Source organism: Muntiacus reevesi, chromosome 2, assembly GCF_963930625.1.
Source record: "Muntiacus reevesi chromosome 2, mMunRee1.1, whole genome shotgun sequence".
In the NCBI taxonomy this organism is placed as follows: Eukaryota; Metazoa; Chordata; class Mammalia; order Artiodactyla; family Cervidae; genus Muntiacus; species Muntiacus reevesi.
Genome location: NC_089250.1, coordinates 223,993,576 through 224,013,765, shown reverse-complemented (window position 1 = coordinate 224,013,765; position 20,190 = coordinate 223,993,576). Strand labels below are relative to the sequence as shown.

Below are 20,190 nucleotides of genomic sequence, written 5' to 3'. Positions count from 1 at the left end.
TCAGCCACTAGGGTGGCTGCAAACCCCATGCACTGCTTCCAGTGCCCTGTAGGGGGCGGCCGATCACCAAGAATAGGTTCTGAATAGATGCATCCACCAACGGGTTGGGGGTGGGGGGTGGGGGGTCGTCACAAGGACCAGTGGTTCTCAAACTACTTCCCAGGGACCCCGAGAGGCTAAGACTGAGGGCTGGGAGGGGAAGGTAACAGTGACCAAGTGTGGTGGGGAGGACAGCCTGGGGAGAGTGGGGTCTTTGCCCTCTTCACCCAGAATTTAAAAAAAAAAAATAGTAGTTATTTCCAATATTATGTTAGCTTCAGGTATATGGCAAAGTGACTCAGTTATTTATGGCTGATTCAAATGATACATTATTAAAAGATACAGAATGCAATTTCCTGTGCTATACAGTACACCCTTGCTTATCTGTTTTACATGGAGTACTTTGCATCCAGAGAATTCATCTTTTCTCCCTTATCTAAACCACTTTAACTGTGAACCACCCTCCCCCAACCCCAAAAAAAAGGATACAAAGTCAACATCTGGCAGAAACAAAGCCCAAACAAACAAAAGGGGCAACCTTGTAACTTTCGGATCTTCCAGCTCTGGCTCAGCCTTTCTGCCAACCCCTGCTCGGCCACCCCACCCCACCCCTCAATTCCTGTATCCTCAGGAATAATTTCCAAGTTGCACGCAGGACACATCATCCCACGCTGTCAACTCCTAGTTCATTTTCTTCAGAATGAGCGACCCTGGACCCATGTTGGGGCCCTGCTGCTGGAATCCTAATCGGAGGTGACAGCTGCCCCAGCCTCCCTGGGAGGGCGAGCGAGGATGCTGAGTGTGGCCGGGAAGGGACTGCCGGCTTTTCCGCCCAGACTGTTTTCACATCGAGCCTCATTTATGAAATTTAACAGAACCCAGAGATCAGACGGGACACTCTTTCCCCCACCTCCGATGCCTCCCAGGTGGGTGATTTCCTAAGGGCAGCCCCCGACGAGGCAGGGGTGGGGTGGGGGGGGCACATGGAGAGATCCAGTTTAGAGGCGCCTGGGCTCTCTGAGGAAAACTCAGATGTCGCTTCTCAGAATTAGGAGAGAACAAAAGAGATAAGCGCCTTAGAAGTCAAATCACCCAAGTGATTTCTGGTGAGGCCTGAACAACAGATGGCCCTGGGTGATAAAGAACCGATTTCACTGAGGCACCCAGATTAAAGGATTAAATGTTTTGAAAAATATTTCATGTCAAGCAAGGTGATGCTCACAGAGGGTCCTAAACAAAGGATTAGGAAGAGAAAGAGCAGACTTTAATCAACGAAATAAATAGATTAACTTCTCAGCCCTCAGGGGGTTAAAGGTTAAAGGCCAGAGTCTGCGGGTCAGAGTCAGACCCCAGCTGGTCCCACGGCCCTGCCCCTTCACTTCTCTGGCCTCCCTCCTGTCCTCCCACTGCTGCCCTCTCGCTCATTCCTGGCTAGTGCCCTGGCCCCTCTGAGATCCCACCTCTGGGCCTTTGCACAAGATGCCTGCCCGGCTCTGGCCCTGACACGGTCCAGGTCTCAGCTCACACATGCCCTCAGCTGGCGATGCCCGTTCCCCACTGCCTGCCTTATGTAGCTCCAAACCGCCCGTCACCCTTGGGAGGACACATTGATCCACTGTTGCGTCTTTTCTCCCCTACAACGTGCTCTCCTCGGGAACTCTGTCTTCTTCCCACCTGTGTCCCCAGCACCTCTGACCATGCATGGCAGAGAGCAGGTGAGCCACTCATCTTGTGGTTGACGGGAACTGTGATCATAGGATGGAGGAGGTGTGACAGAGATGGGCAGCACCGAGTGGCAGCTCACCGCGTGCCAAGCCGCCTCCTGTGCGTCCAACCTGCACATCAACCCTGTGTGGGTGGTGTCCCTTCATGTCTGTTTAATTTTGCACCTTTCCCCTGGCATCCACGTAGTCTCTGGTCACGTGAGTCCAGTGGGGGCAGGTCCCAGTGCTCGGAGAATTAAAGGTTTGCCCAAGGCCACAGGCAGAGAAGGGTCGTAAGCCCAAGTATTACATGCCTCCCTTCTGAAAATCAGAATAAAGTATCCAAAATATAAACCTGGGTTCAGTGGCCTCAGTGTCTGAAGGCTTGCCAAGACTCCAAACCCCTCCTTGCCTTGGAGCCTCCTCTTCCTTTGGGGCAAGAACTTCAGAGCCGTGTCCCACATTCAAGTGTACCAAGGCAGACAGCGCCGTGGCCGTGACCTCACAAATAGTCCGCGATTTGAGCTCAGGCACGGGAGCCAGACGAGCCTGGCTTGGACCCCTGCAGCTGTGTCATCATACAGGAAAATGACCTCTCTGAGCCTGTTTCCTCACCTATGAAATGGGCCCAGAAGTGTGTGCCTGCTGCAGGGGTTTGCGGAGGGTGCGGGGAGAACAGTAATGCTGATCCCTTGGTTTTATTATTCCTTTCATGTCGGTCTTCCCTGCTTCCTTCCTCCCTCCTCCCTGCCCTCGATTCACACACACACACACACACACACACACACACACACACAATGAAGCTCTAGGCGCGATGCTGAGGCAGATGCTAAAGAAACCTCTGAGCCAGTCCCTGCCTCCAAGGAGTTCAAGATCTGCTAGTAGCTGGGATCTGAAGATGCTTAAGCAAGAAACCCTCCTGCAGCGATGCCGTCATTTCTAAGGAGGATGGGGGCAGGGGCAGACTGGCAGAGTTCCTCCGAGGAAGGAGCCAGCCCAGCACTGCTCTCTGAGGGTCCCCCGAGGCGGCGTCCATCGCCCCCCTGTGGTTACCTGTGTCCCCACCGTGGAGGTGAGAAAACTGAGGCACATACACCATAGCGAGCGCGCCGGGCTCTGAACTCGGGCCAGTCTGCTTTCCTAATCGCAGCAGAGCAGGTGGCATTTAGTAAGCTCCCACTGTGACCCAGCGCTGTGCTAGGTCAACAGGTGCTGAACTTCACTGAATTCTCAGCACAGTCCTCTAAGGTCATGGTTGTGACCCACCCACTTTACTGATGAGGAAACTGAGACCCAGAAACACTGAATGCGCTCGCCCCAGGTCATGCAGCAGGCCAGCAGCATAGGCAAGATTCAAACCTGGGTCTGACTCTGGCAAATTCCTGTCCCGGGAGCCTGGGTCTGGGGAGCTGCTTCCCAACCTCTGTGAGATTCCTCCTGCTCTGTCAGTTCGGAGTACCCTCTCTCACATGGTCCTTCCTCCTGCCCGCCTGTGAACCAGCCCCAGCTTTGGATATAGGTATGTAACTTCCTCCCCCAGGCACACATTTTGGAAAGAACTCACCCTGGCCCCTGCTCTCTGCAGCCCTAGCCAGCCTTCCCCTCCGTTGCCACTCAGCTGAGAATAACAGCATGTCAAATCTCAGCTCGCTCCAGACTGATGACATCCTCCACGAATATCCCAGACAACCCATGTCCTCCATCTTTTCTTTTCGTCCCTGCTAGGGGATGGCACGGTGAGCCTGCTCCAGAGTTCCTACGGCACAGCTCGGAAGGGAACATCCCAGCGCTGCATGCCTTGTGTGGGTAAAGACAGTTCCCTTAAGGTTTCGATTTGGTATTCTTTTCTTCATTCCTTGGGGGGATATTTTTGGAAGCCTCTGTATATTTGCAAAGCCACTCTTCTGCCGATTCCTTCAGGAAGCAGGTAGGGAAAAATCAATTCTGGACTGCTTCAGAGGGAAGCCCAATTCCACGAGTCCACTGAAGCACATGCCTGGATGTCCAACCAAAGGAGGGTGGATAAATATATAATGGCGAATCCGCTGGAATGCCATAGAAGTCTTTGAAAAGAGAACATGGATCCATCATATTAACATATTCACCATAAGTGCGTGCTCAGTCACTCAGTTGTGTCTGACTCTTTGTAACCCCATGGGCTGTAGCCCACCAGGCTCTTCTGTCCATGGGATTTCCCAGGCAAGAAAATGAGTGGAGTGCCATTTCTTTCCCAGGGGATCTTCCTGACCCAGGGATGAGAGCAGCATCTCCTGTGTCTCCTGCATTGCAGGTGGATTCTTTACTGCTGAGCCACTGAGGAAACCATTCACCTTACATCATTTGATGAAAAAGGCAAGGTACAAAACAACATAAATGATAAGCCAGACACAAATTTCACGTACAAATATAGTCATATTTGTATGAAACGTCCAAAACAGGGCAGTTTTTGTAGACAGGGAGCAGACTGGTGGTTGCCAGGCAGCAGGGACGCAGAGGGGAGTGGGGAGCAGCTGCTTAAAGGGTTTGGGGTTTCCGTTTGGGGTGATAGAAATACTTTGGAAGTAGAAAAAAGTGGTGGTTGTGCAACATTGCAAATGCACTAAATGCCACCAAATGGTTCAGTCTTATTTATGTGAGTGAACATACTATGTGACTTTATAGTATGTGAACTTCATCTCAATAAAAAAAATTTAAACAACATGAGCAAAATACCATTAAAAAAACAATGTGTGCTGAGTATAAGCACTTTATGAAAAAGCACACACATATACCAAGATGTCAACAGAGCTTGTGTTCTGGAGAATTTAGACCATTTTTACTTATTCGTGACTTTTTGTATTGTCTGAATGTCTTGCACAGTCAACATCATTGTTTTTATAATTGGGGGGAAAACACTGAAACATCTCCATTTAAGGAGAAAGAATCCAGTCCCCAGAGCTGCCCCAGTTTACCACATCCCTCCCTCCACACGCCCCCCGCCCCCACCCCACACACTGATCCCCAGCGAGAGCGTTACCCTTCTTTGGAATGTTCCAGAGACTTAATGGGCTGACCAAGAAAAACGCATCCCAGGATGGACTGGTTTGCTGGGTGCAGGAAGAAAGCCAATTTTCCTCCAAGCTCTACCCGCTCTTCCTCTGGAATTCAGACGTCAAAGATCTAAAAATACGTCTCTCCCTGGAACGGCGGGATGAGAGTTCAGTGTGAGCTGATTGCCACTTCCTGACACCGGGCTCCGGGAGCAGAGTCTGGTGCGAGGCTCACGGGACTTCCTCTGGGAGGGACTCGGAAACCCGGATCTCACCCCAGGACAAGCCATCACAGGGCACGTCCAGAGCAGGGCCGCAAACTCGGCCAACTCCTCTAGCTGGAGCGTTCACTGAGCCCTGCTGGGTACCTGAGAGCCTTCTAGAACTTCGCACCCCTTCTCTTCTGCTCTAGAAATGTAATTTTTAATGTAATCCATTCATTTCATGGTAAATTCCTAGTTCTCAGGCCTTTTATGTGCCAGGCACTGGCTGCATGCCAGGAGAGCTAACCTGAACAGGCCCTGCCTTCACATGGCTCAGCTGCAGGCTGAGCGACGGACACCAACCAAACATACACAGAGGAAGCAAACAAGTTGCTTTCCTTTTGATTATCTGTGCAAGTAAGTAATGAGAAATGAAACAAAGCCAAAAGTAAAAAAAAAACCATGCAGATGATAGATGATATGGGAGCTAAATGCTATGAAGGAGAAGTTGGGAAATTAAGAAAACCTGTAAGGGCGACCCAAACAGGGCACTCCAGGCCCAGGGAAGGGTCCTCTGAGGAGGAGCCACGGAACCAAGACAAACCTGGCCAAGAGGCCTTCACAGAGTCCCTGAGAGGTGCCTTAGGTATGTGAGGGCTTTTGTTTGTTTTTTGGCCACGTTGCACAGCCTCCAAGATCTTAGTTCCTCAACCAGTGAAAGTGCCAAGTCCTAACCACTGGACTGCCAGGGAACCCCTCAGGTTCCCATTCTTTTTTTTTAAATTATCATGGCAAGATGACCACAACATAAAATTTGCCACTTTCACCATTTTTAAGTGCAGAATTCTGGAGCACTGACTAAATTCACAATACTGCACAACCACTTACCTCTACATTTCTAAAACGTTGACATCATTCCCAAACAGAAATTCTTTTTTAATGGAAGTATAGTTGACTTATACTTAACTATATTTATAAGTATAGTTAACTTATAACTACGTTAGTTTCTGAAAAAATTCTGTTCTCAGTAAGCAGTCCTTCCTAATCCCCATCCCAACCCCTGGCTACCTCTAACCTACTTTCTGTCCCTATGAATTTGCCTTTTCTGGACATTTCATAAATATCAATAGGTCACAGGCTATGTGGCATTTTCTGACTGGCATCTTTTTTTGATCTAGACTGTTTTTAAAGTCTTGATTGAAATTGTTACAATATTTTTTCTGTTTTATCTTTTGGTTTTTTGGCCATGAGGCATGTGAGATCTTAGCTCCCCAACCAGGGATCGAACCCGTACCCCCTTGTGTTGGAAGGCGAAGTCCTAACCACTGGACCCCAGGTCAGTCCCCTGACTGGCATCTTTCACTGAGCATAAGGTTTCCAGGGTTCATCCGTGCTGGAGCACGTTCCGGTACGCCGTTCTTTTTTATGGCTGAATAATGTTTCACTGGGTGGATGAACCCCATTTTGTTGATCCCTTCTGAGCTTGTGGACATCTGGGCTGTTTCCGCTTTGGTTACGGTGACTAGAGCCGTATGTCCATTTCCAGCTGCCCCGGATGGGAGCTTAGGAGACTAAACAGACCTGCAGCCACAGGGACACAGAGATCATCAGGCCACCAGGCTGCCATGGCGGCTACAGTGAGTCCCATCTGGGGGATCTATCTGCTCAGAGGATCCTGAGATAGAACGCAGGGTGAACGCCTGGCCTGACACGTAGGAAGGATTGTTCTTATGACTTTCATCAAATGCAAGGAAAGCAAAGCTCAAAACACCAGCTCCACAGAACAGACCCTGAGCTCCCCAGAAAGGCTCTTGGGCTATTGATAAACATTCCACTTCCTGGCCTATTCCATCTTATCTAGCCTTGTAAATATCTGATTCTGTCTTTGTTTTATTTTTATTAATGCATAGACAGCTGTATTCCCCTGCCAGGCCCTGAGCTGGAGGCTCTTGTGGTCTTTCCTCTGGACGTCTCCCAGGCTGCAGGCAAGGCAACGGAGGCTCACAGACGACAAGCCTTCTTCTCCTTACGAGCCTCCCGAAAGGGCCTCCCCGTCTTCCTCTCTGGTACTGTGTCTAGAGCAGGAAGATGCATAGTGTCCAGGAAATTCCCCGGACCCCCTCTACCCACTTTGCCAAGGGGCGGGGCTTCAGGAAGGGGAGGAGCCAAGATGCAGGATGCTGGCAGCCACACTGGTCCAGGTTTAACACCCAGCTCTCCACATGCAGTCTGTGCCAGTTTCCATGGTGTAAGTACTCCCACCGGGGCTGACTGCAAGCCACCAATGTGAGACTGCTGAATAAGGAGTGAAGAAGAGATGTGTAAAAGTTTCTGATGGATGGTATTTCTACCTCGTAGGTGCTACAGACACGAATACTCTTGACAGCAGGAAGTATGGTTAAGATGTAGCAAGATAATTAGGAAGTAATATGCTTCTGATAAGGAGGACTTCCTTTCTTTTTCATGTGAATTACATAAGTTTACATGACTTACTTTTTAATAAGGGCTCTGTTTAACTCTGGAGTGGGTACGAGCGAGCGGGCTTCACATAAACCTGGAGGCCCACCTCCCCTTGCCCTGACCTGTCCCAGAAGCCACAGCTGAAGAGCTGACTCAGCTTAGGTGGGGCAGTGGGGGCCACGTGGGAAGTCTGGCCCCTGAATATGCAGGGGCTGCTTCCTACACTCCTAAATTCCCTGCTGGACATTTGCATGGAAATTAGAATCAGAACTGAAAGGGTCCTGGAGGTCATCTGATTCTCTGCCTTCCATTTCCCAAGTGGAAATGAGGCCCAGAGAGGGGCAGCGAGCAGCCCAAGGTTGCTCAGCTCAATAGAGATGTCATCGAGATAAATTCCTGGGCCTGGCACCCTGCTGTCTCCCTACCCATTGAGTCACCAGTCAACAGCCTATGTTTCCCCAGGGGCTCTCTCCAAGGTACATTCTTGGCACAAATCTCTCCTGTGTCCTGGAGCTGGGGAGGGAAGCAGATATCTGTTGATAACAGGGGAGAGTTTCAATTAAGTGAGTACACACTCAAAGCACCTATACTCTGATAAATAGTGGCTAAATAATTTGGTTCCCGAAGCCCACCCAGGCATGTGTTTTTAGAGACTTCCCCCACCCCAGTGCACATTGCCCCCATTCTTCCCAGCCTCCTCATTCCTCCTAGTGAGATGTCATGACATTGGCTCCTGTGATGCTCTGGGTCAAGGTAGAAATGAGACTAGGTGATGTATCAGAAATTTCTCTGTCCTAGAACCGTAGAACTAGATACTTTGTGGCCTAAATTGGCCTGCTGGGACAGTGAGGAGCTCAGGAGAACCCAATCTGACAAGGGCTGACTCTCCTCCCTCCAAACACCTACCATCATTTCATGTGCTACTACGCTTTTCTACACCCACGCTTTTCTACAGGTCACCTGCCTGACCTGTAAAAGTGTAAGCTCTGGAGGCTGAGATTAGCCTCAGTACAGCTTCATACATGGTACCATGCCTGGCATCATTAAACATTCCCTTTGCCCTCTTCTCCGCCTGGAAAACTCCTATTCATCCTTCAAAGCCCTGGGTTGAATATCCCCAACACTGGAAAACCTTCCCTGACTCTCCTGGTACAGAGTTGTACATATTCTTCTGGGTTTCCTTTGGATTTGCCCATAATTCACCCACAAGAATGTATGGGATGCCTTCTTCACGGCGGGCACCTGGCAGGGCACCAGGAACATTGCACTGAGGGAGACAGACTCAGATCCTACTGTGAAGAGCCTACACTCCCTCTGGGGAGCCAAACAGCACCCAATTTCATAATTATTTGAGCAAAAGTCACCAAGTCTCATGGACCACTTAGTATGTGCTGTCTTTGATGGGCATGGAGTCATTCCGTCTTCACCCTTAGGCTGAGAGTGTTAGTAGTATCTTCCTGAACCTTCTATGCCTCTGTGCTCTCTTCTGGGGCGGGGAACCTAAAATGACATCCTCCCCCCAGCAGACACACGACATCAGAGATCCTGTGGGTGTGGTCTCAGACTGCCACAGTAAAGCCAATCCTGTGAATGTTTTGGTTTCCCAGCGCATCTACAAGCTACGTTTACATTATGCCACAGCATATTAAGCGTGTAACAGCATTACATCTAAAAAATACGCAATGTACACACCTCAGTCACGAAAATACCCTATTGCTGAGAAATGCTAACTGTCCTCTGAGCCTTCAGTGAGTCGCAATCTTTTCACAATAGTCACATCAAAGATCACTGATCACAGATCAATATAGCAAACAGAATAAAAATACAGTGGGAAATAGCGGGAGAATTACCAACGTGGGATACAAAGACACAGAGCCACAAATGCTGTCGGAACAATGATGCTGGTATACCCACAGACCTCCACAGGAAAATCTGATGTGCTTGGACACATTTTCCTTTCACTTCTCATTCATGCTCTGCAACCCCAGGCCTGTGGGGGTAACACGAGTTCCCCAAGGCTTGCAGATACAAGTTGGCATCCTCACAGCCTAGGGCAACCTAGGTAAACAGTGGCCATCTAACTGCCTATTTGTTTAAACAAACTGAAAGGAATGCACAGGTACTTTTTCAGATGAGATCACTGGTGCTCAGAGATGTCAAACAACTTACCTGAAGTCACACAGCCTGTGAGCAAGAGGACAGATCCAAACTCAGGGCTGCAAGGCCCATGCTTCTCACCTCTGGTCATGGTGTGCCAGCCCTCTATGGCTGTCACATGGTACCCAGCTGCTTACCCCATTCAATGAGGCCACCCTTAAGGGCAGGAGCTGCCTGCTGTCTCTGTGTTGTTCCCACAGGACCACACACTGAGCCTGGCCCAGAGCAGTTTCCACCGTGTTTACTGAGTGAGTCAGGAAGCACATGGAAACATAATTGCATCGTATCTACATTTGGTTATTGATTGCTGAGAAACACCACTCAGTTTTAAGTCCTTGGACTCTTAAATTAGGTGCTGCTTATCAGGAGAAAGTAACCTTGGGTAGGGAAAGCCCATTGCTGTCCCCCCTCCCCCGTGTGTTTTTAGGGTTCCCTGGCTTCTCTATTTCCAGGCACAGAGCCTTTTGAGGGCTGTGAGGTCCGTCTGCCTGCCCACCCGACTTTACAATTTAGATAAAGATGCCTGCCCCGGCCTGCCAGCGTGTGGGGGGCAAGAACTGCCCATCTCCCCCCGGCCCCCAGCCCCCCCTCACCTGGGCACTTACACGGGACCTGTCCGCCAGCCTCGAGGTCAATGCCCGCTTCCAGAGGTTCTTGGTGGAAGCGGCTTCAAGGAGCAGCAGAAGCAGGAAGCACAGAGTCCAGCTGAACTTTCTCCGGCCGCTGCCCATCCTGCAGCTGGTTTGAGGTGTTTCTTCCCCGGATGGTCAGAGGAGAGGGGTGCTCCGGCCGGTGGGTCCTACAAGGGGGAGCAGAAGTGCGCTCGGGTTGCTGGAGAGTTTCTCAGCTCCACTCGGCCGGGTCCTTGGGATCATGTGTCCGCGCCCAGCCCAGGCCCCCACCCCCTGTCCCTGGTGGGGGCCGCCCGCCGGGTTATTTTTAGCTTGCCCTATTCCATCTGGCCCCAGAGACTCCCCGCCAGACGTCTGCAGCCGAGGCGGCTCAGAAGGCAGCGGCAGCAGACGGGGGCATCACGCTGCTTGGAGACGTGGCTGGGAGTGGCCCTCTCACACGGGGATAATGAGCACTTCCTTGCAGGCTGGGCAGTCCCCTCCCCAGGAGAGCTGCTGGCTTTAGGGGCTGGCTGGGGCCGGGTGGGGGTGGGCACCCAGGGGATGGGTTGGGGGCTTCCGGTTGCTACTCTGTCCAAACTCAAATCTGGTCTGACAAACTCTTCTGCCCACAAAACTTCTTCGCAAGACTTGCTGCTGAACGGGGCCCAGCGGAGCACATGGCTGAGTGAAGAGTGCCCTTGAACCCTGGAAACCTCCTCTCCAATATGGGCATGTAGACTGTTACTCACACGTCATGCGTCTCTTGGGAGAGTTCTGTGCATTTGTGCAAGTAAAGCACTTCACGGACATCCTAACAGTGTTATAAATGTCAGCTTGTGTGTGTTTTATACACAACTCCATATTTCATAAACTTTGTACTCTTATCGCCTGTTCTCAGCAACCCCAAGACAGGCATTGCTATGATGTCCATTTTACAGATGGAGTAATAGAGGTATGATACGTGCCTGAAGTCAGGCAATGGTGGCACGGCTGGGGCTCCACACCTACCCTGTCTGATCACCGTGATGCCACCAGGGGCACCTTTGAGCTTAGATGCCCCTGGGCCGGGTGCCAGCTCAGGCTCAGTCTGTGGGGTGCTGACTGCTCCTCACTTCTCTCATCTGAGCCACGGAGTTTGCGGTCACTCGTCACAGTGACAGTGGGAAGTTCCTACACCCTGGAGTGGGATGTAGGCTCTCAAGGTCCAGTCCCCGCATCTCTCTTACTGCGTGCACCCTGGTGCCCTGCGCGTGCCAGGCTGCATCAGCACCTAGGAGGCACTGGCCTGATGCACGGAATAACTCATCACCATGACGACTCCACAAGGGCATCTACAGACGAAGAGATGGTCATGAAAGTCAGGCATGTTTCCCGAAGCCCCCCTTCATGGCTGACCTCTCAGGCATGCCCTCAGGAAATCTCCCAGGGCCTGGCACACAGCAGGTGCTCAATAAATGTTCTTCAAGAGAGCTATCAATTCCTCAGCTGGATTCAGACCACGGGGACCCAGGACGCCAAGCAATGTCCCAACAGTTAATGTCCTGCGATCGTTAACTTGTGAAAATGCTCTTCCCCATGCCTTTACCACAAGAGCGACTATTCTGGGAACACGGCCGCCCTGCGGGTTTCATGTGGAAGGAGAAAGGGCTCTGAGACAAGAAATAAACATGGTGCAAATCCCCCCAGGAACGCAGCGCTTTCCTTTGATCAGGGTGAGGCAGGGTTCCGGCCTGACAGCCTGCCTGGATGCTCCCAGCTGGGGCCAAGGGGGCCCCTCAGGATGTCAGGGCGGGCGACTCCTCCCCTATTCCTGCCAAGCCTCAGAACTTTATGTTCCAAGTGGCAGAGGTCCTCCTGGCTGATCTGAGCTCTGGAGACCTGGACTTGATCCTGAGCTTAGTGCACTGCCCTCCCGGGACTCATCAAGCCGGAGTGTGACTTCCTGCAGAACTGTGGGCGAGGTTTCCTCTGGGAAACCCTTGGAGCTGGTGAGACCTTTCATCTCCTCTGCTGCCAGGGGCCAGCTGGCAAGGCCTGCCAGCCGGTCTGACCGCTTTCCTCCCTCCAGAAAGACAGGAAAATAGCTCCCTTAAAAATACAGAGGGTGCAAGTGCATAGTAGGGCCTCTCTCTAAGGAGCAGAGAACATGGCCCATGATTACAGGGTCTAGGAGGAAATCCTGCCCTTCCAACTCCCATAAGCTTCCCCACCAGATCACCAAGGCAATGATTCCTTCCCCTAAAAGGCAGAACATTTCTTCCATAGTGAACCAATCAGGCAAATAAGTACTTTAGGAAAAGGGACAGGGAGTATTAAATTCATACTTATACTAAAGTGTGAGTGACTTCCAACAGAAAGAAACATAGAAGCATAAAAAGGAAGAACAGAGAACATTCATTCAATTCGTTCCAACATTTGAATACCTACTATGTGCCAGACTGGCGAGAGTAAAACCAGGCCTAGCCCCTGCTTTTACAGGGCTTAACAAATGGAGGAGTCAGATATTAATCAGTGTTTTTAATAAACACTTTGATGGCACTTTTTGGTGCCAGGTAGTTTCAAGTGCATAAAAAAAATACTAATTCATTTAACCTATCACAACTCTATTAAATAGCTATTATCATCCCATTCTATAGATAAGGAGACTGAGTCTCAGACATAGTGGAGTGCTTTAAAAATATTCACTCATTTAATCTATCAAAATTATGTTATGTCAATACTCTTACTATCCCCATTTTACAGACAGGAAAACTGAGGGTCAGACAAATGAACAAACTGCCAAACTGTTCAGTTCAGCTGCTCAGTAGTGTCTGACTCTTTTTAACTCCATGTACTGCAGCACACCAGGCCTCCCTGTCCATCACCAAGTCCCAGAGTTTATTCAAACTCATGTCCATCAAGTTGGTAATGCCATCCAACCATCTCATCCTCTGTCATCTCCTTCTCCTCCTGCCTTCAATCTTTCCCAGCATCAGGGTCTTTACCAATGAGTCAGTTCTTCACATCAGGTGGCCAAAGTATTGGAGTTTCAGCTTCAGCATCAGTCCTTCCAATGACTATTCAGGACTGATCTTCTTTAGGATGGACTGGTTGAATCTCCGTGCAGTCCAAGGGACTCTCAAGAGTCTTCTCCAACACCACAGTTCAAAAGCATCAATTCTTCGGCACTCAGCTTTCTTTATAGTCCAACTCTCACATCCATACATGACTACTGGAAAAACCATAGCCTTGATTAGACAGACCTTTGTTGACAAAGTAATGTCTCTGCTTCTTAATATGCTGTCTAGGTTGGTCATAGCTTTTCTTCCAAGGAGCAAGTGTCTTTTAATTTCATGGCTGTAGTCACCATCTGTAGTGATTTTGGAGCCCCCAAAAGTAAAGTCTCTCACTGTTTCCATTGTTTCCCCATCTATTTGCTATGAAGTGATGGGACCGGATGCCATGGTTTTAGTTTTCTGAATGCTGAGTTTTAAGTTAACTTTTTCACTCTCCTCTTTTTCACGTGCCAAACTGTGGACAGTTGGTAACTGGCAGAACTGGGACTGCAACTCAGACATTTGCTTTCAAAGTCTGGGCTCAAGACCATTGCACAGTGTGTCCACAGGAGCTAAGCTGCAACATGGGCAGATGGGCTGCGGGGGGAGGCGCTGTGACCTAGTCACAGAAGCCAGCAGAGGTCTCCCAGGAAGTGGCCACACGCCTGAGAAGTGAAGGATGAGGCTGGACAGAGGACGGGCTGGAGATGCCAACCGATGGGCTTAGAACACACGGCTGCCCAGGAAGAGGGCGGGGGCGGGAGGAGAGCTGGGTTGGCCCTTACCCAGTGGTGAGGTGGTGCTGCCACCCGAGCAGAGTCACATTGTTCCATGCGCCCTTGGTGCTTTTGCCTTCCTGGGCCTTTCCTCTACTAAAAAGAAAATAATAGTAACAATAATCTTTTATGACTGCACTGATAAAAAGACAAATATAATCCAAGCTGGAATATATTCTTTTAATTCTTTTAAACATGCGGGACCTTAGTTTCCTGACCAACAGTCGAAACTGTGACCCCTGTGCTCCATTGGGAGTGCAGAGTCTTAACTGGACTGAGAGGGAAGTCCCTACTTCCTTTGATGTTAAAAGAATTTAACACACCTTTCTGGGCCCATGAAAGTCTAGTAGGCCCTGGTCTGTGTGCCTGAAGATGACCCTGGGCCCAAATACTGCTGTGTGACGTTGGGCAAGGCTTTGCACCCTCCGAGCCAGAATTAAACAGAGACGATAGGTGAGTCTGTGTAGGAGGTGCCAGGTCTCAGCAGTGTCCTCTGCGAGAGGAGGGAGGGCCACTGGGAAAGCCTGCTTAGCTGGCCTGAAGCAGAGCCTGCCCTGCTCCACTCCAGCCGGTGAACGACAGCAGATGTCCGCTGGCCGCCTGGCCTTGGAGACCCCGACCCTGACCTCACTGCACCCCACCGCCCTGTCCCTGACCTCCGCTAGGCGTCCCTCTCCTTTCTCGACTCTGCTCTCCAGCCGGGAAACTCCCCACTTCTCTCCGCTGCTCCCCTCCTCCTGTGCCCCAGAGTGACTGGTCTGGGACCAGGCTCCCCGGGAACTGACCCTCTGTTCTGACCACTGGGACCTCCCTCACTTTCTCTTGACATTCAGGATGGCTGCGGGGCGAGGTCCCCTTCAAGCGGCAGGAAGGCACGAAGCCATGGGACACAAATGGACACGTTAGGTGGGGAGGCTGGCTGCCTTGTGTCCCCTTCCTCCCACAGCTGAGACTGGAACCAGTTCCAGCAGCGGGCTCGGCCCCTCACTAGCTGCCGGGCCAGGTCGCTGCTAGCTTCTCGCAGTTTTGCCCATAGGACCTGGACTCACCCTCAAAGCAGCGTTTCTCTGCCGCTTGTTTGTCTTTCTTCTCCAAAGCACCTCTGATCATGAAACCCCTCCTCATCGCCCCTCCTGAGCTGAGGGCCTTGCCACGGTCCTGTGGGGACGTGGATAAAAACACACTCCCCGGGGCCTTGCCAGTCTGGACTGGCCTTTCTGGCTGCATCACCCATGGGAGGGACTGTCAATCACATCCACACCTGGGTCCAGCCCAGATCAAGGTAATCAGAACCCGGTGGTTTCCAAAGTTCCCCAGATGACTCTAATGAAGAGCCAGGGTCAGGAGCCCTGACAAAGTTGGCCCCTCCCCGACCAGTCCCCACCCTGACCTTCAGGGCTATTGTCCCCACACATTCCCTCCTACTTCTCCCTGCTGCCGCATGCCAGCTTTTCCCTACACACACACACCATGTGCCCAGGCCACAGGGCTTTTGCATACGCTATTCCCACTTCCCAGCACTCTTCCTGGTTTACTTTGCTGAGTAAATTTTTTTTATTTTTTGCTGTGCTATGTGGCTTGGACAAAGGTCTGCATAGTCAAAGCTATGGTTTTCCCAGTAGTCATGTATAGGTGTGAGAGTTGGACAATAAAGCAAGCTGAGTGCCAAAGAATTGATGCTTTCAAACTGTTGTGCTGGAGAAGACTCTTGAGAGTCCCTTGGACAGCAAGGAGATCAAACCAGTCCATCTTAAAGGAGATCAGTTCTGAATATTCATTGGAAGGACTGATGATGAAGCTCCAATACTTTGGCCACCTGATGAGAAGAGCCGATTCACTGGAAAAGACCCTGATGCTGGGAAAGACTAAGGGCAAGAGGGGAAGGAGAGGACAGAGGATGAGATGGTTGGATGGCATCACCTACTCAATGGACGAGTTTGAGTAAACTCCGGGAGTTGGTGCAGGACAGGAAAGCCTGGCGTGCTGTGATTCATGGGGTCGCAAAGTCAGACACAACTGAGCGACTGAAGTTCAATAACAATGTGGCTTGTGGGATCTTAGTTCCCGGACCAGGGATCAAACTCAGGCCTTGGCAATGAACACTTGGAGTCCTAATCAGTGGACCGCCAGCGAAGTCCCTGCTAGTAACCTCGTTAAGCCTCAGCTCTCACCAACAGTCCCTTCCTGCTGGAAATGCTCCAGACCAGTTCAGTTCCCCTAGAGCAGGCTTTCATGTCCGCGTGTACCTGTGCTTGCCAGGACCCACATAACCCAGTGGTGGAAGGGACGATTCTTTCTTACCATGCCTGACTCTCCGGATAGACAACACCCTCAGAGCCAGGAGGGTGTCTGTCTATACAGTTTTTGGCTTATTCTTTCTTACCTACTGTGCAGCTGGCACATAGCAGGGACTCAGTGAACACCCACTGACCAGTTAAATGCATGCTCCCACACCCCTCTTCCAGGGCTGCGGCCCAGATGGCTTTGCTGGACCATCCTAATGTCAGCTGTGGGGCTTCCCAGGTGCTGCCAGTGCTAAAGAACCTGCCTCCCAATGCAGGGGATGCAGGACATATGGGCTCAACCCCTGGGTCAGGAGGATCCCCTGGAGCAGGAACCAGCCCTGCTGGTTCTAGTACTGGCAACCCACTCCAGTACTCTTGCCTGGAAAGTTCCAGGGACAGAGGAGACTGGAGGGTTCCAGTCTATGGGGGGCTGCACAGCATCGGACACAGCTAAGCAAGTGAGCACAATGCCAGCCAGTGACCCAAGTTGCCACCTATCTAGCACCAAGTGCCCTTACCTGGCTGGATAAACTTGAGCCCCTACAGGGGGAACTGAGATCCCACAAACCACACAGCATGGCCAAAGAAAAAAAGAGAAAAAAAGGCAGAAACAGATTCTATTTATCTGTGCCTGTATCCTACACCAGGCCAAGGGGGTAGCTAAATTCAACAGTTCAGCAATGACCCCAAGAACTCAGCTCAGCTGCCAAGACAAGCAAGTAGCTGCTGCTTTTGGTCGATCACTCGACTCAGTCAACCTCGTGGGGGTCAAGGTCAGACAATCCACGATGCCACTGGTGAGGGCTCCACAAAACCTAAACCGGGTGAAATCATCCAAGATGCTGTTTAAATGCCAAGGATGTAATTTTTCTTTTTTTTTAATGAAGGGAAAAAAAAAAAGAAAACAACTCTGACTCTAGAAAAGCTAGACGTCAAAACACTCCCTTTTGCTGATATAAGGCCTGGGAGGTAAGGTGGAGATTTCACAATCCTTTCCCCAAGGAAAGGCTTAACTTTCCTGGGAACCAAATGTTTCCCACGTTTGTACACACCAGCCTTATCCTGTGCTTTCCTGGGGCCATCAGGATCTCTGTATCCTGTGACACAGAGTACTGGATAAAGTGGGGGAGATCCCCTCTGTCACGAAGGGGACGGTCCAGTGGGAAGACACAGACCAAGAAAGCAGGTAAATTGTGCTACATGCTTAAATGACCCAAAAGTCTGAGGCAGTGACTGTGGGGTATCTTCTGGGACAGGGAATTCCTTTCAGATCGGGTGGGGAGGAGTAGCATCCAGGGGATGATGTCTAAACCAGAGATGGGGAGGAGTAGAGTCCGGGGTTGACTAAACCAGAGGTGGGGAGGAGCAGCAAGGCGGGAAGAATCTTCCAGGAAGGGGCCACCTGCCTCTGGCCCCATCCTGCTGGGAGGTAAAATTGTGAAGGCCTGGAGGGGTGAGAAGCAGGCTCTTCCTGTATCCTGAAATGAGGGGAGGAACTGGAGAAAAAGATGGTAGGAGCAGGATTTTTAAGATCAGTCACTTAGTGATGAGGGTAGATAATTGGCTGGAGACAATCATGTAGTACCACCCGACCCCTACTGGTGATTGGCTCAGGAGTGGGTCTGTCATCTGATCTGGGTCAATGAGGTGTGAGGAGAAGTCAGGGGCGATGCTTCTGGGAAAGTGGTCCTCATACCTAGAGACCTGTGGAAAAGTGGTTATCCATCTGTGCATCTAGACTTTACTCAGTCAGGTTGCAATGCCAGAATCTGTAGCAGCCACTCTGCCCCAACAACGGCAGCCGATCAGAGAGTGAGGCCAACACTGAAATAGTTGCATGGGAATAAAAAAACAACCCTGAATTCTTGGGGATGTTTTTGAGCTGTTGAATTTAGTCAGTCTTGGAGTTGTCCTACCTCTGGGCTTCTTATTACAGGGGACAAGATAATCTTCCTTAGGGTTAAGCCAGGAGAGTTGGAGCTATTTGTTAGTGACTGCTGCATACATCCTGATGGATAAAAACCAAGTTTCTGTCTAATCTGGCTGATGAGCATCTATGAAAGCAGAAGCTACAGGGGAAAGAGAGTAGGGACTCACATTTCTTGAGTAGACACATACCTACTACATGCCATGCTTTGTACTAGGCATTTTATGTAGGCCTGTCCTTAATCCTCAGACCAGCGCTCTGAGGCAGCTCCTACAACGTTATCCCACTCAGCAGAAGAGGAAACTGAGGCTGTGAAGTGAAGACACTTGCCCGATTCCAACTAGCAGGAGCAGGATGTGAACCCAGGTCTGCCTGGATACTTGGCCAGCCTGCTTCCCGGAGGCGTGATGGCGCTGCCTTGGCAGGGGAGGAGCCTCAGCGTGGGCTGAGCCAAGGTTTTCTGCAGACATCCAGCATCTCCCAAGAGCTGAGGACACTGATCTGCCTGACAGCCAGGAGCCCCCTGAGAGATAGAGGGAACCTGGTGGGGTTCCATTCGGCCACAGGGACACCACTGTCAAAACCCACATGACGACTCCATGCAAACCCCTCCTTCCTTCCTCTGCCTGTCCCTTCTGGGGGGTCAGTGATTCGGGCCACTTGGTGGGGAGTGGTCAACATGGACACAGCAGGGCACCCTGCCCTTCCCTGCAGGGACCTTGGAAAATGCTCTAGCTTGACAGCAGGGTAAAGAAAGAAGAGACGGAAAGAATCCTTGACCCTTATTAAGCAGTGCCTGGTGCACATGAATCTGTCACTTGGCAGAAACATGCTGTCCTACCATAAATCACTGTGCAATGGGAACAGTCATTTAGAAAGCGATTTCTGCCTGGCTGGGCATGCAGGCTCCCAGCCCTGGCCAGTGGGCGGAAAAGGTGACAGCCTTGCTCGGGGCCCCTGTCCTGTTCTTCTTCTGCATCCATTCCTCAAAAGTCAACCTCCAGCCACTTTTCTCTTATTCAACTATTTTTCTTATTGCAGAGGCATGGATTTTTGTATCATAAGAAGACGGAAACAATGATGCACATTTAAAGCAGGTGGATTAACGCCAGGACTTGGTCACACAAACTACAGGAGGGCTGAGAAGCCGAACAAGGGACAGTGAAGTGAACTGGAGACAAACAACAGCAAGACGCCGCTGCCTCACCCCCCGGTGGGAGGTGATGTGGAGATGGGATGTGGTCACAGGAGGATGATGCCTGGTGATGCCGGAACCACAGAGGAGACACAGCCACTGCTCAGGGCCCTGCTCCTAGTGTAGAGATGGGGAGAAATCCCTCTCCCCTGCTTCTGCCTCCTGCCTTCCCGCCTTCCATCAGGGCCTCCCATTGGTGGAGCCCAGTGACACGACAGCTGGGGGTGGACTGCCCACTGGAATTAGTCCCCTTGTAGAGTCCCCCACAGCAGGAGAGGAGGATGGCTCTAGGGGAAACAGGCCCATCAAATACAGGTAGACAGGCAGTCACTACAAAACAGCCCCCATTCCTTATACACACACACACACACACACACACACATAATCCCTGCCTTTCCTCTTTTGCTTCCTCTAACTGGATCAAAAGCTGACAGAACCCAAACCACAGTGGCAGAAATTTTTAATCCATTTCTTGAACGTATTTACTGAGCATCTACTATGTACCAGGTATTCCTGTAGGCCTGGGGAGCCTGAATTCTCATAGGAAGAGAGGGAGTGTTGCTCCCCCTATCAGAACAAGAAACCAATGAATGAACAAGATGATCTCAGGGTGGTGGGTGCTATTAAGACAATAAAGCAATCATGAGCAGGGGGAAAGATATGGAGGTGGGCAGGGAAGGTCTGTCTGAGCAGGTGACATCCTAGCCAAGATCAGAGTGATGAAAATGAATCACCTGTATGGAGAGAAGGTCAAGGCATTTTCCAGG

General features: G+C 50.8%; 1 protein-coding gene across 6 annotated transcripts in view; it reads right to left on the bottom strand.

Annotated features, from left to right (window-relative positions):
• The window catches only part of WFDC1 (WAP four-disulfide core domain 1), a 28,072-nt gene extending 17,426 nt beyond the window's left edge, over nucleotides 1-10,646 (bottom strand). The window contains exons 1-2 of one of the 6 annotated variants that reach the window (XM_065920439.1): nucleotides 10,540-10,646; nucleotides 10,185-10,390 (exon numbers count right to left, since the gene is read on the bottom strand). In XM_065920439.1, the coding sequence (XP_065776511.1) occupies nucleotides 10,185-10,322 (138 nt within the window). In that variant the 5' untranslated portion in view covers nucleotides 10,323-10,390; nucleotides 10,540-10,646. The other 5 variants (XM_065920441.1, XM_065920440.1, XM_065920438.1 and 2 more) reach the window with 5 other exon arrangements.
• Nucleotides 10,647-20,190: the final 9,544 nt, after the last annotated feature.